At 40.5% G+C, this 13,644-nt stretch overlaps 1 protein-coding gene across 1 annotated transcript in view; it reads right to left on the bottom strand.

The window, feature by feature from the left end:
* Positions 1-13,644, bottom strand: part of LOC109915233 (small G protein signaling modulator 2-like) — a 51,883-nt gene that overhangs the window by 14,729 nt on the left and 23,510 nt on the right. Inside the window, exons 6-11 of the mRNA XM_048612345.1 lie at positions 9,126-9,279; positions 7,335-7,399; positions 6,730-6,875; positions 5,434-5,562; positions 4,400-4,582; positions 1,193-1,630 (exon numbers count right to left, since the gene is read on the bottom strand). Coding sequence (XP_048468302.1) covers positions 1,193-1,630; positions 4,400-4,582; positions 5,434-5,562; positions 6,730-6,875; positions 7,335-7,399; positions 9,126-9,279 — 1,115 coding nt within the window. The remainder of the gene's footprint in view (positions 1-1,192; positions 1,631-4,399; positions 4,583-5,433; positions 5,563-6,729; positions 6,876-7,334; positions 7,400-9,125; positions 9,280-13,644) is intronic.

Below are 13,644 nucleotides of genomic sequence, written 5' to 3'. Positions count from 1 at the left end.
CAATTAATCATCAATGAAACAAGCAAGTCTTGACAAGAAGAAAATGAGAGGAGGTTAAACTGAGTAGTTGACATGAGTATATAATAAATAGAATCTGGAGTAAACATTTTCATCTTTCAAATCTGCTTTGTTATTCAATAAAATTATGGGCAATCTTCTATCTCAACCCCAGCTTCCTGCACTAGCTGCACACCCCTTGATTCCAGTCATATCCAATAATTTACCAATTTCTGCCTTAAATATACCCAATGACTGAGCATTGTCAGCACTCTGAGATAGAAAATTGTAAAATCTCCTTTTGAAATGTTTCTCCAAGGTAATCAAACATAACCCCAGAATATCTGTTCATACCACACGTCCAATATCAACCCCAGATTGGTTGTCTTTCACTCATTTAGTACTACAATAGATACCAATACTTTATCATGGCCATCTTCGTAATAAATCACGAAGAGCTCAGAAATCATTATTTAGTAATGTTTCATTATCAGTCCTTACTAATTCATGAAGCCTTCAATTCTATTTGTTACAAGACGTAAAAATGTTTTTGAGTGAATAAAGGCCTCCTTGTCTCAGTACTAAATTGCTGATGTTTTTTTCGGAGGTTGTGATCCCCAGCCAGAGGAAAGCATCTTCCCAGCATCTGTCAAGCCCCTTAAAAACTTGGTATGCCTCAATGAGATCAACTCTCATTCTTCTAAAATTGAGGGAATCTCTCTTCTCTCAGGACAATCTCTTCATCCCAGGAATCAATCTAGTGAACCTTTGTTATACTCTGCAGATGGCAAGTAAAAGCATTCCTTTGGTAGACAACCAAAGCTGTCCAATGCACAACAGGTGCAGCCCTACATTGATGCAGTAAGAATATTTACCCAAGCTCCAATCCATTTGTAATAATGATTAACACACAATTTGCTTTCCTAATTATTAGCTGCATAGTCAGTCCTCACTTGTTGTTGGGTTCCTGAAAATCATGACTTTAAGTGAAACACTGGTTCCTTGCAAATATCAACATGTCTGAACAATTAAAGATTATAATGTTTTCTGTTTTTAACACCAAAATGGATGGCTTTACACTTTTCTACATGCTATTTCATCTGTCATGTTCTAGACTTCTCTTTTAACCTGTCCCAATCACTGCTTTACCTTTTTTTTAAATCATCTCTTCAGAATAGAATCAAAGCCAACTGACCGTGTACGTTGTAGACGGGAAAGATGAGCTGCTCTCCTCATTCATTATTAAATCTAACTGAGTGCACAGCTGTTCCTCTGACAACGAGTCCTGAGCTTCAGCCTTTTGCAGGACATTTTTTCTTCTGGAACCAGATTCACTTGCACTGGGCGTCTGTTCTTCAACCCTGTGTAACTCAGTGTTATCTTCTTCTCCCAATACACCTTCTTCCATGCACAAACTTTGATCATCAGTACTTGAAAGGATTCGGGAGTGTCCTGATGTGACGGAATAATTCCTTGATGAAGGCAGTCCAGAATCAGGAGAGTCAAACTCCATTGATGGTCTCTCTTCAACTACTGCAGTTGGGGTGTCAATGTTTACTACTGTTGTCATTACATCATCCACCAATTTAAAGGCTTTTTCTCCCTGGTCCACTTCATCAACAGAAATGAAGACCTAAACAGGATAATAACAGAAATGACATTGTAAAACTAACCAAGAGTTTTCATGTGAATAATGAAGCGAAGCAGAGAAATCCCTGTAGGGGCAGATATCATGAATGTCTTAAAATTAAAATCAAAATGTGTGTAAAACTCCCCATTGCCCATCTAGTTAGGGTTACCATATCTACAAGGATATTACCTTCAAAGATTATCTGGAGTTGTATGAAGGACCTAAAATCAAAATGATAACCTGCATTTGAGATAATGATGGTGAATTTATGCATTTCCAACTTTTTGAAGTTTTTACTTTGTAAATTTCCAACGTTTGCAGCATTTATTTGTTATATCATCTGGAATCAAGGATGAAAATCCTTGCCATCATATATACTTCTCCTGCCATCAATTAAGTGATGTGCTTACAATTTCATCATTAAAAGTGCTCCAGCACATTGTCCTGCTGATTGCAGCATTCTGCTAAAGAGAACAATAGAAGGAATCAGCTCAGTTCCAATTTCTGACTGCCAGGCTTGTTTGTGCTGAAACCAGGTCAGTTCTGAAGTTAACTTTGTTACATTTCTTTTCTTTCTCCCAGTCAGTTTTTGCACACTTGAGAAACACACCTTAGAATTGGAATTGAAAACATTATGAAGTCAGAAATCATAGAAGGTTGTCAAACACTTAGTTGAGGAAGGCCATGAGTGAAGAATGGGGAAGGGCCATGCAATGAAGAGGCATGAAGGGCTTCCTCCTAGATACTTTGAAAGGTCTGTGGAGGAAAGAGTGAACACATGCCATTCTGCTCTCCAACACTGCTTAATGGATTTTAAGTTAACATGTTAGTGGCTTTTTATTCATTCTTGGCATGCGGGCATTGCTGGCAAATCCAACATTTATTCCCATATGATGGTAATGAGCTGTTATCTTCAACTGCTGTATTCTATCCTGTGTAGGGATGTCTGCAGTGCTGTTTCAGGAGGCCTGGGTTCATGCCCCACCTGCTCCAGAGGTGTGTAATAATATCTCTGAACAGGTTGGTCAGAAAACATCTCCACAGTGCTATTTAGGACAGAGTTCTAGGATTTTGACCCAACTGAGAGAAAGAATGGCAATATAGCTCCAAGTCAAGATGGAATTTGCAGCTGATGGTGTTCATGTGTCTGCTGCACATGCCCTTGTAGGGGAAAGGATTACGTGCTTGTAAAGTGCCTTGGCGGTATGCCTCAGAGCATCTCGCAGATGGCACACATCACTACCATTGTGCACTGGTGAAGGAGGGGGTGAATGTGATTTAAGTAGTTTCAAACAGGGAGCAGTCTATCCTAGACTAGTGTTCAGTTTTAAAGAGAAAAATGTGAGTTCATGACTGGAGTTTCAGACCCAAATCTAGGTAACAATGAGGTTATGAAGGCAGAGCTGACGAAGGTGAACTGGGAAGCTATGTTAAAAGGTAGGTGTACAATTGAAGTGGCCGTCTTCTAAGAAGATAATAAATAAACTCAACAAAGATTTTTTCCCAGTCAGAAAGAGAGATTCTTTGAGAACGATGCATCACAGTGGCTAATTAATGAAGTTAAGGATAGTATTACATTGAAAGAAACATTGTACAAATCTGCAAAGACTTACAATAGGTCAGATGACTGGCAGACTTTAAGAACCAGCAAAGAATGACTAAAAAGATAACAGAGGCCAAAAACAGAGTATGAGAGAAAGCTAGCTAGTAATGTAAAAACAATTAGTGAGAGTTCCTACAAGTATTTGAATAGGAAAAGAGTAACTAAGGCTAGAGAGACAGTTCTCTAGAAGGACACTCAAATTAAAACAAAATCCTGCAGTTGCCAAAAATCTAAATAAAAACAGAAACTGCTGGAGAAACCCAACTGGTCTGGCAGCATCTGTGGAGAGAGAAACAGATTTAATTCTTTGAGTTCAATATGACTTTTTACTTACACTAAGAGAATGTGGGGATTTGATCATGGAAAACAAAGTATTGGTGGAGTCTTTGAACAGTTTTTTTTTGCACCTTTGTGGTAGAAGACTTAGAAGACATCCCAAATGAGAAAGGTGATAGTAATGGAAGAAGTTAAAACGATCACCATCATCAGGGAAAAGGTGCTAGGAAAACTGTTGTACCGAAAGGCTGACATGTCCTCAGGACTGTGTGGTCTACATCCTAGGGTCTTAAAAAGAAGTAGCAGCACAGATACAATCTCAGAGCATCCCAACTAAATTAGTTTGTAGTGTCCTAACTTTGAGCAGTGTAATGAGCATTTTTTTTTAAAAGAAGTATGGTATTGTTTACACTATTTTCCTCCTTTAGATTCATTGCCATTATTTTTGAATACTGAAATGTTGCGGTTAAATGATTGTCCATACGATTCTTACTATGTCAACTTCTGAAGTTCAAAGTAATAAATCTAGTAAATTTACAGGCTCATGCCAATACACAACCTAGAACTGCCAAAATGTCCTAAAATCTAACTGGTTCCATAATGCTCTCTGGGAGGAAGAGACTGCCAATATTGACTTGTCTGACCTCCATTTAACTCCATCTTGCAGGACATAATTGATTTTTAATTCCCTCTGAAGCTATTCATTTGTCAAATGAATCATTGCAAGGGAGGAGAACCATCACATTCTTACGGCAACTATAAGTGGAAAATAAATGTGGCCTTTCCAGAGTCATCCACAAGCCAAGACTGAAGGCAAATTGTTTGAGATCTGAAGGGCTCACTGATACCAATTGTTAACACAATCAGGAAATGTGATACGCAAAATACTTTACATCATTGCTGATGCTGGAATCTTGATGAATCAGACGTTGTACATGACTATCTATGCTGCTACCCGATGAAAATTTGGCCAAGATTGCTGAATGCGTTTCCCTGTCTCTTCGCTTGACGACCAACTCACAGGCCTTCCATTCTGCTGTTACACTTCTGTACTTGGCAGCGATATCTTCATCCACCTGTGGGACAAGCACAGGGATTAATGTAATTAGTCAGAGCTTAAGCTACCTCTTTATGCACATATTTTGGTAGTAGTTTCTTGTAACTACTGACTGTTGTTAACCAAACGTGGAGTTCTGTCTTCATCAATGGCACTATCTTGCAGCATCTCAAAGATTTTTGGGATATGATGTACAAGTATTTTAAGAGTATGCATCTTAAAGTGCTGTCAATCATTATCTACCTCAACAGGAAATAATGTATTAGTCCCATGGCCTGTTAGTTCATCTAAAACAGTAGTGATAAAGATTAGATGTATTCTGCATGATTTTCCATCTGATATTCAGATACAGGCAGGTAAGCACAAGAAGGATGTTTCTGATGACCAGGAGCCTAGAACCAGGGGTCACAGTTTAAGGATATGGGAAGGGCCATTTAGGCTTGTGATGAGAAGAAATTTCTTCACCAGAGAGTGGTGGACCTGTGGAATTCTCTGCCACAGAAAGCAGTTGAGGACAAAACATTAAGTATTTTCACAAAGGAGTTAGATACAATTTGCTTTAGGGGTAAGGGGATCAAAGAGAATGGGGAAAAAGCAGGAACAGGGTTATTGAATTGGATGATCAGCCATGATCGTGTTGAATGGCAGAGTGGTTTGGAAGGGCCGAATGACCTACTCCCGTTCCTATTTGCTATGGTTCTAAAATTTCCTTACACTCAGTCCCCATTGTGTTTTGATTCCCAAATATGAGAAGAGCAGCCCCTGGAATGGGATAAGGTAATTTCCAAAACCTATCATCTTTTTGACTCATTCAAGTCCACTTGATACATATTGGAGTCTAAGAAATTCAGTAAAGTGTTGACCACATACCTGGTCCATGTCCTGTTTACTCATGCCAAACTTGTAATGTCCAAGGAGGAACGGCCAAACATCTTTCCTTATCTCATGCTGGACTCCTCCATAATAAACCAGTCTCAGCAGTTCCAATTTTTTGTAATTCTAAGAATAAAAACATCAAACTGTAATTATTCTATGATTTTATGGTTTTATTTGTTACTTTAATGCTTAAAATTACCTGTTGTAGAACTTTTGCAGAATCATACATGTTTATCTTGCAGGACCATTTCTTGGTAAAGCCAAAAGAAAAGTTGCATTCTTTAAAATGCCGTTTTTCCCCTCTCAATTTAGATTATCCTATACCATGCCCAAATCTTTAGGTCTGTGATTGTATTAGCGGTTCCTACTTTCAAATGACTATGCTACTTGGTTAAACAAGTCCACCTGCAACTAAGATGGTTTTCCAGGCAGAAGCCACGTGTGATTGTGAACAGCAACGTATATTCCTTCAGTCAAATTAAGTTATCTTCTGGTCCAGAAGACACAACAACTAAAAAAGTCTCAGATTAGATGTCCAAGCTCTCTAGCCAGGAGTGCAGCTAAAGCACTGCAATTGGCTAAGGATTGCTGAGTCGGGAAGAAAAAGAAACTATGATAATTCCTATTCTTGATCGCCAATGCAGCAAAACCTACAGTCAATGGATGTATGTGAAAATTATATATGCACAGTTTTGGGGGCTCTCTGCAGCTTCCTTTCTCCAGGGTTCTTGTTTAGTAAGGGGATCAAGGGCTACAGGGAGAAGGCAGAAGAATAGAGCTGAGAAACATATCAGCCAGGATCGAATGGTAGAGCAGACTCCATTGGCCAAATAGCCTAATTTTGCTCCTATATCTTATGGTTGAAAACCATCCAGTTATAAGTAATCAGGGCCAACGGCCAGACAATAGATGCCAAGCCAAGAATGACTGCCTTCAGAAGAGGAGAGAAGAACATTGACGGGAGGAAGAAAAGTTCAAAAATGGAATATTCTTCTGTTCATAGTTGCAAAAAAAGTTCTAATTGTACATGGAAGTGATTACAATGGACCCTGAAGTACATGTCAGATAGCCCAATGGCTGTTTGAACTGCAACAGTGGTGTAACAACCACTTCGCTACACCTTACACTTGGAGCACCCCTAGGTTCAGAGGAATAAACAGATTATACATGCTAGTACATTATTTAGTCAACTCAATTTGATCCTGCCATGCACATACTTCAAGAGTGATAATTAATTACAGACCAGAAGCAGGAATTCTGATTAATTTGTTCTCTCCTCAGCTGTCCTACCTTCCTATCTTTCTCATACTTATTCCAAACTTCTCCAGTCAGTCCGCCTGCGGCTTCACATGGTTTGTCAGGAGGAATGATGGTGTGATTCACAAGGGCTGATAGGTGTGTGCGGACTGTAGAGAGGTGTCGGCAGTATGCTAGCCCTGGGTGCAGAATCACAGAAGTCTATGAGCACAATGGTTAACTTCCTTGGAACAAAACAACATTAATGAACTACGACATTAACATAAAGGTATCAATAGGACCATCAAACTGCTACAACTGAAGTAAGTCATAAAAAGCAGTAAGGGATAGACCCATAAACCACCCGAGCTTCAGTAGGAACTTTTAGCATCTAAGCTTCTCAAATAAATTACAGAACATTACAGCAAAATTTACATATTAGTATTCACTGTTAGCCAAATATAATTCTAGTTATACAATTTGGTTATTATCAACAGTGATGCTAATTAATCAATCGTGATGACATTAAAGAATGCTACAAAATCATCTATATTAGCTGATCCATCATACAAATTTGGATTTAAAATAATTTCTAAATATCTTACACTACCCTCCACAGCATTCGTCACTCACTCCCGAATACTTTTAAGTGTACTTACATCCATAAAATGCCCTTGAAACAATTTGCCTCTTCATGTTCTCACAGAGCATCTTTAATGGAGTCCTATGATAGAAGAGTCAAAAAATTTGCAAGGGGATCTAATCTCATGAGATAATTCCTATTTGTGTGTTAACACCATGGATTGCAGATGTTTATTTTCCACATCCTACACAGAAATTATAAGGGGTAACTTTTACCTTTAGAAACATTTCCCGCCACACACAATTTTTGTTGACATACAGCATAAAGTCTATTGTTCTATCCGCTATGCTGCCCTCTCTTCCATGCATGTCAATTCATTCTAAAGCCAGTTGAAGTAGGAAACTAGAACCTGATATTTTTCTTAATGTATTTACAGAATGCAACATTACAAATGTCTGCTTCTTCCTTCACCACTAGTTAGTGTTATAGTTATTTTAATCAACCTATTCGGAAATGTTATGGCACACATCTGGGACAGGTGGGACTTAAATCTGGACCTTCTGGCTCGGAGGTAGGGACCAAACCACTGTGTCACAACAGCCCTTCAGCTCAGTTACTTAACAATGAAGTCAACATAGTACTAACACCCTCGTCCAATATGGTTAATCTTTATTGATTCAGAAGTAAGCAGCATCCAGAAAAGTATACTGTTAATCAGAAAGTTGCACACTTGGCCAATATTTGAGTACATTGACAAAAAAAAACTGTGATGGCCAAATTCAACTATAATTAGATTAAAATCACAACATCAGTTTGTGCTTCCTTCAAATAAGGCAGTCAATCCAATAAATTTGTGCCAGCAGCAATCTGGTCAATGATTTTTTAAAATTGCTGATTCACATTGAAAACCTGATTTCAGAGCAGAAGTGGTGCTATTTACTTTGGCATCGTTGGAAAAGACAACAAAGCCAACGTGGAGGAGTAGTAAACAACTCCATTACCATTGAAACAACTGACTACAAAGATAGACATTTTGCCTATTCTTGTCCAGTAACTTCTATGCTCCTTCTCCCAATCATTGTCCAGTGAATCATGCTAGAAAATGCACACATTTGAACATTGCTCACTCTCAATGGATAGGACTCCTCATGGTTGATTCATCTGCTGACAGTCACTATCATGGTCAGATGTGAAAAATGAACATCTGACAGAGGCATCAGAGGTCTGCTAATACCCTCAATACATTTCCTGATAAGACTCAGGGTCTTCAGGAAAGCATTATAATTGCATCTCTTCCAATTCCTGAGCTCTTATTTCTATGCATCTGTTTTTAAGCTCTAGAATTTCATGACTTAATACATAGCTAGAAAAATGTTGATTCTAAAGCTTCCGCAGTCCTCACTCAAAAGAAAAATAACCAGGAGTTATGGAGTCACCTTCATTTGTTGTTGTACAAGAACTCCATCACTAATACAGATGATGTAGGAGCCTGAGAGCTCAACACAAGATCAAGACACAACCAGTTACATTCAACTGAAAGTAATTGATCACAAAGGAACTCTCCCTGTACCCTGGCCAACATTCTACCATCAACCAATAACAAAACAAAAACCCATCACTACTTTGGAAGAAATATCAATGTCATATTAAGTCATTATAACACAAAGTAATTAATTGGTTGTACAGTTCCTTATATTCTAATTACTACTTTACTTGCTATCCATGAAAAACCTTTCTTCTTATGCTCTGTTAAGTCAACCAGACAGGTAATGCTGGAATTAAAGTAAATATAATCCTATTTTGTAAAACCTGCACACGTAATTGAACTCAGGAACACTCTAATGAAATATTATCCTGTTCTTTTTACCTGTCATTTCCACAGCTGCAGCAGCTGGGCATGTCAAAGGGAGAACCACTGGTTGAGCAGGATAAACAAGAGGACCCTTGGCTACACAGATCTCCCAACTGCCAAGGAAAATGAGCTGTGCTGTATCCATGTATTTCCAACAATTCACTAGGATCTGAAAAAGAAAATGAAATTTGGCATGCATTTTAGAGGAACTTTCACTCCCCCAAAGCCTCAAAAACAATGCAGTGTAATACTGGCTGTTTTAGATCAAACGTTACAGAACAACTTTGGATGAGAGGGGGTCATTTTAAAAAAAAAAAGGCATATTTCTAAGTTGCACTTTAGTTTAAAAATAAATAATGGAGATAAAATTCTGAATTTAAGCAAGTAGCTTTACTGTTTGGACATGCAATCTATCTCAACTTTGATGATTCTCTAAACCTTTCAATTCTTTTAAAATCCAAAACTTTTATGTTTTCCTTTAGAATGCTATCTTCAGGGACTATCTTCTTGTAGGAATCCATTTATGTTGAGTGTTTTAGAGGTATATTTATTGGTTTATCTGGGTATTATGCTCGAGATCATAGTGCAGGTCAGTGGACAGAATCATTGAGGTAGCAGGAGTCACAGCTGCCAACTGGAAACCCTGCTGCCACTTCTCAATCCACATGGACAAGGAGAACCACGACTTCGACTGGGACAACACGAAGATCCTGGGACAGGCTAGGCAGAGACAAGCACGAGAATTCCTGGAAGCATGGCACTCCACGAAGCAGGCTATTAATAAACACATTGAACTCGACCCCATATACATTCCACTACGGAGGAAACCCGGAAGCGAGGCAATCGCAACGGACACCAGAGTTTAAAAACCAGGCGGGAAAACACACCGATGCTTCATCGGAGGCTGCACTGAGGATGTTACCCAGCACGGTAACGAAACGTCTGCGAAACAACAAAAGAGCTCGGCGAGCCAACCAACCTCAACACCCACAACCCGAGCTACAGATCTACTCCAAAACCTTTTATAACCCTCTCCAGTTTAATAACATCCTTAACTGTAATAGGGCGACCAGAACTGCACACAACACTCTAAAAGAGACCTCACCAATGTCCCGTACAACCTCAACATGACATCCCAACTCCTACACTCAAATGTCTGAACAATGAAGGCAAGCAGTTAAATGCTTTCTTAACCATTCTGTCTACCTGTGGCTCAAATTTCAAAGAATTAGGTACCTGAACACCTAGGTCTCTCTCGCTCTCTACAACACTACCTAGGGCCCCACCATTAACTAAATAAGTCTTATCCTTGTTTACATTTCCAAATTGCAATACCTCACATTTACCCAAATTAAACTCCACCTGCCACTCCTCAGCCCATTGACCCAATTGATGAAGATCTCTGCAATCTTAGATAACCTTCTTCAAACTTAGATAACCATGCTTCCTATATTCTCATCCAAATCATTTACATAAATAACAAACAAAATTGGATCCAGTACCGATCCCTGTGGAACACTGCTGGTTACAGGCATACAATCTGAAAAAGAACCCTCCACCTCTGTCTCCTACCATAAAGCCAATTTTGTATCCAACTGGCAAGCTCACCCTGAATCCCATGTGATCTAACTTTACTAATTAGTCTACCATGCAGCACCTTGTCAAAGGACCTAAAGTCCAAGTAAACAATGTCTACTGCGCTGCCTTCAACCTTTTTGGTTACTTCACTAAAAAACTCAATCAAGTTTGTGAGATGTGATTTTCCTACCACGTGGATACATGTGAGGTTATCCACTTTGGAAGCAAAAACAGAAAGGTGGATTATCTGAATGGTTATAAATTGAGAGGGGGGACGGTTCAATGAGACCTGGGTGTCCTCGTACATCAGTCACTGAAGGTAAGCCTGCAAGTGCAGCAGTATGTTGGTCTTCATAGAGAGACAATTCAAGTACAGGAACAGGGATGGCTTGACGCAATTGTACAGGGCCTTGATGAGACCACACCTAGAATATTGTGCAGTTTTGGTCTTCCTATTTGAGGAAGATGTTCTAGCTATCAAGGGAGTGCAACGCAGGTTTACCAGACTGATTCCAGAAACAGCAGGACTGATGTACAAAAAAGGTTGAATCAGTTAGGTTTACATTCACTAGAGTTCAGAAGAATTAGAGAGTCTCTCATAGAAACCTATAAAATTCTAACAGGACTAAACACACTAGATGCAGGAAGGATGTTCACAGAATCATAGAATCCCTCAAGCGTCGAAGCAGACCATTCAGCCCATTGAGTCCACACCGACCCTCTGAAGAGCATCCCACCAAACCCCCCTATTCCATCCCTGTAACCCTACATTTCCCAAGGCTAATCCACCTAGCCTATACATCCCTGGACACTGTGGGGAAATTTCCCATGGTCAATCCATCTAACCTGCACATCTTTGGAACGTGGGAGGAAACTGGAGTACCCAGAGGAAACGCACGCAGACACGGGGAGAATGTGAAAACTCCACACAGACAGTCGCCCGAGGGTTGAATCGAACCCAGGTCCCTGGGCTGTGAGGCAGCAGTGCTAAGCACTGAGCCATCGTGCTGCCCCGATTGTTCATGATGACAGGGGAGTCCAGAGTCAGGGGTAACAATCTAAGGATAGGGAGTAAACCATTTAGGACTGAGATAAGGAGAAATTTCTTCACTCATAGATTGGCGAGCCAGTGAAATTTTCTATCACCGAATAGAGCTGAGGCTAAAATATTGTATGATTTCAAGGAGCAGTTGGATAAAGCACTTGGGGATAAAGGGTCAAAGGATATGGGGACAAGGCAGGAAAGGGATATGAAGTTGGATAATCATCCATAATCATAAATGAATGGGGGAGCAGGCTCAAAGGGCTGACCAGCCTACTCCTGCTCCTATTTTCTATGTTTTTATGCAACATACCAAGCAAGCATTAGCGAGTGAGCCTTCTTCCCTGGAATCAAGACTCTAGGAGGGGAAATCTTTCCCAACAAGATCTGCTGCATAATCAGGGGCCAGCCATTCTTGTGCTCAGCATAAGAGTGTTGACAGAACAGCACTTGCAGAGTTACAGGATCACTGACGATCCTGTGAACAGATATAAGCGGCAGTATGGTGGCTTAGTGGTTAGCACTGCTGCCTCACAATGCCAGGGACCCAGGTTAGATTCCACCCTTGGGTTACTGTCTGTGTGGAATTTGCACACTTCCAACCCCCACCCCCATGTCTGCTTGCGTTTCCTCCCAGAGTCCAAAGATGTGCACGTTGGTTAGATTGGCCATGCTAAATTTCCCACAGTGTCCAAGGATGTGCAGACTAGGTAGATTAGCCATGGGAAATGCAGGGTTACAGGGATAGCATAGAAGGGTGGGATGCTCTTTGGAGAGTTGGTGTGGACACAATGTGCCGAATGGCCTGTTTCCACACTGTAGGTATTCTATGATTCTAAGTGAAAAATGTGTGGGGGGGGGTTCGGGGTGGGGGGAGTGGGGCAGAAAGAGGGAGATGGGTTCGGAGGTAAGGAGTCATGGAGAAAGGAAGTTGGGGGGTTGCATTTCAGAAGCAAGGGTAGGCGGTGACTGCTGTCTGATACCTTCCCTGCTGATGTCCAATTCCTGATCAGGCCTTGATGGCTATTGATCAGGGGCACTTACAATCCCTGCCCCAAGGTAACATACTGTGTGTAGGTTAGTAGCTATCCAACAGCTGGGTTAATCCTAGAGGTGACAGGCTGAAGACTGTAATTGGTCACCTAAAGACCGCAATTAGTGACATGTTGGGAGGGTTGATAATGGGCCTTCCAGCTGAAAACAATTCTGGAGGAGGCAGGAAGGTGGGGAGGTTTGGATGCATCATCACCCCGTGCTCTTAAAACACCTTTCCCACTCCAAGTTTGCTACCTGTGGAAGAAGAAAATTCCATCCAGTGTCTCAATGAGGGGGTCATTCAAATTAGACCTTCTTTTCTAATCTCCATATGGTCCTCATGCACCAGTCAAATTGCACGCTTCCTTGCGTCCCATATCAGGTAAGGGGTGGGGTGTTCAGTTTACTCAGCATCACTTCTATAATTAGGTGATGAACGACTGGATCTTAATGAGGGATTCATGCCAGATTTCAGTTCAGCTAGAATTGAATCTCCAAGGTGGTCTACGTGGGGACTTGTTAGTAGCCCACAAAGAAACTGGAAGGCAAGAATGTCAAATAACATAGGAGAAAAGGCTCAAGTTTGTTTCCTGGTCAGTTTGTGAATCTTACTCTAGCAGCATCTTCAGTGACGGAGTTAATCTCAGTGGTCTTGGTCTGAATTGGAGGAGACACTAAAATAAGAAAGGGTTTCTTCTGCTTCTGATTCTAGTCCAGTCACCACTGCCAGATACTATTCATACTGGGAATTCTTCAGTGAACAACTCATTCCTCAAAGCTTTTCCACCATCTACAAGATGCAAGTCAGGAGTGCAACAGAATAATCTCTGCTTGTCTGGATGAGTGCAACTCCAACAAACAATCAAGAAGCTTGACACA

This window comes from Rhincodon typus, chromosome 26 (genome assembly GCF_021869965.1).
Source record: "Rhincodon typus isolate 14 chromosome 26, sRhiTyp1.1, whole genome shotgun sequence".
Classification (NCBI taxonomy): Eukaryota; Metazoa; Chordata; class Chondrichthyes; order Orectolobiformes; family Rhincodontidae; genus Rhincodon; species Rhincodon typus.
This window is presented reverse-complemented; position numbering and strand designations above follow the sequence as displayed.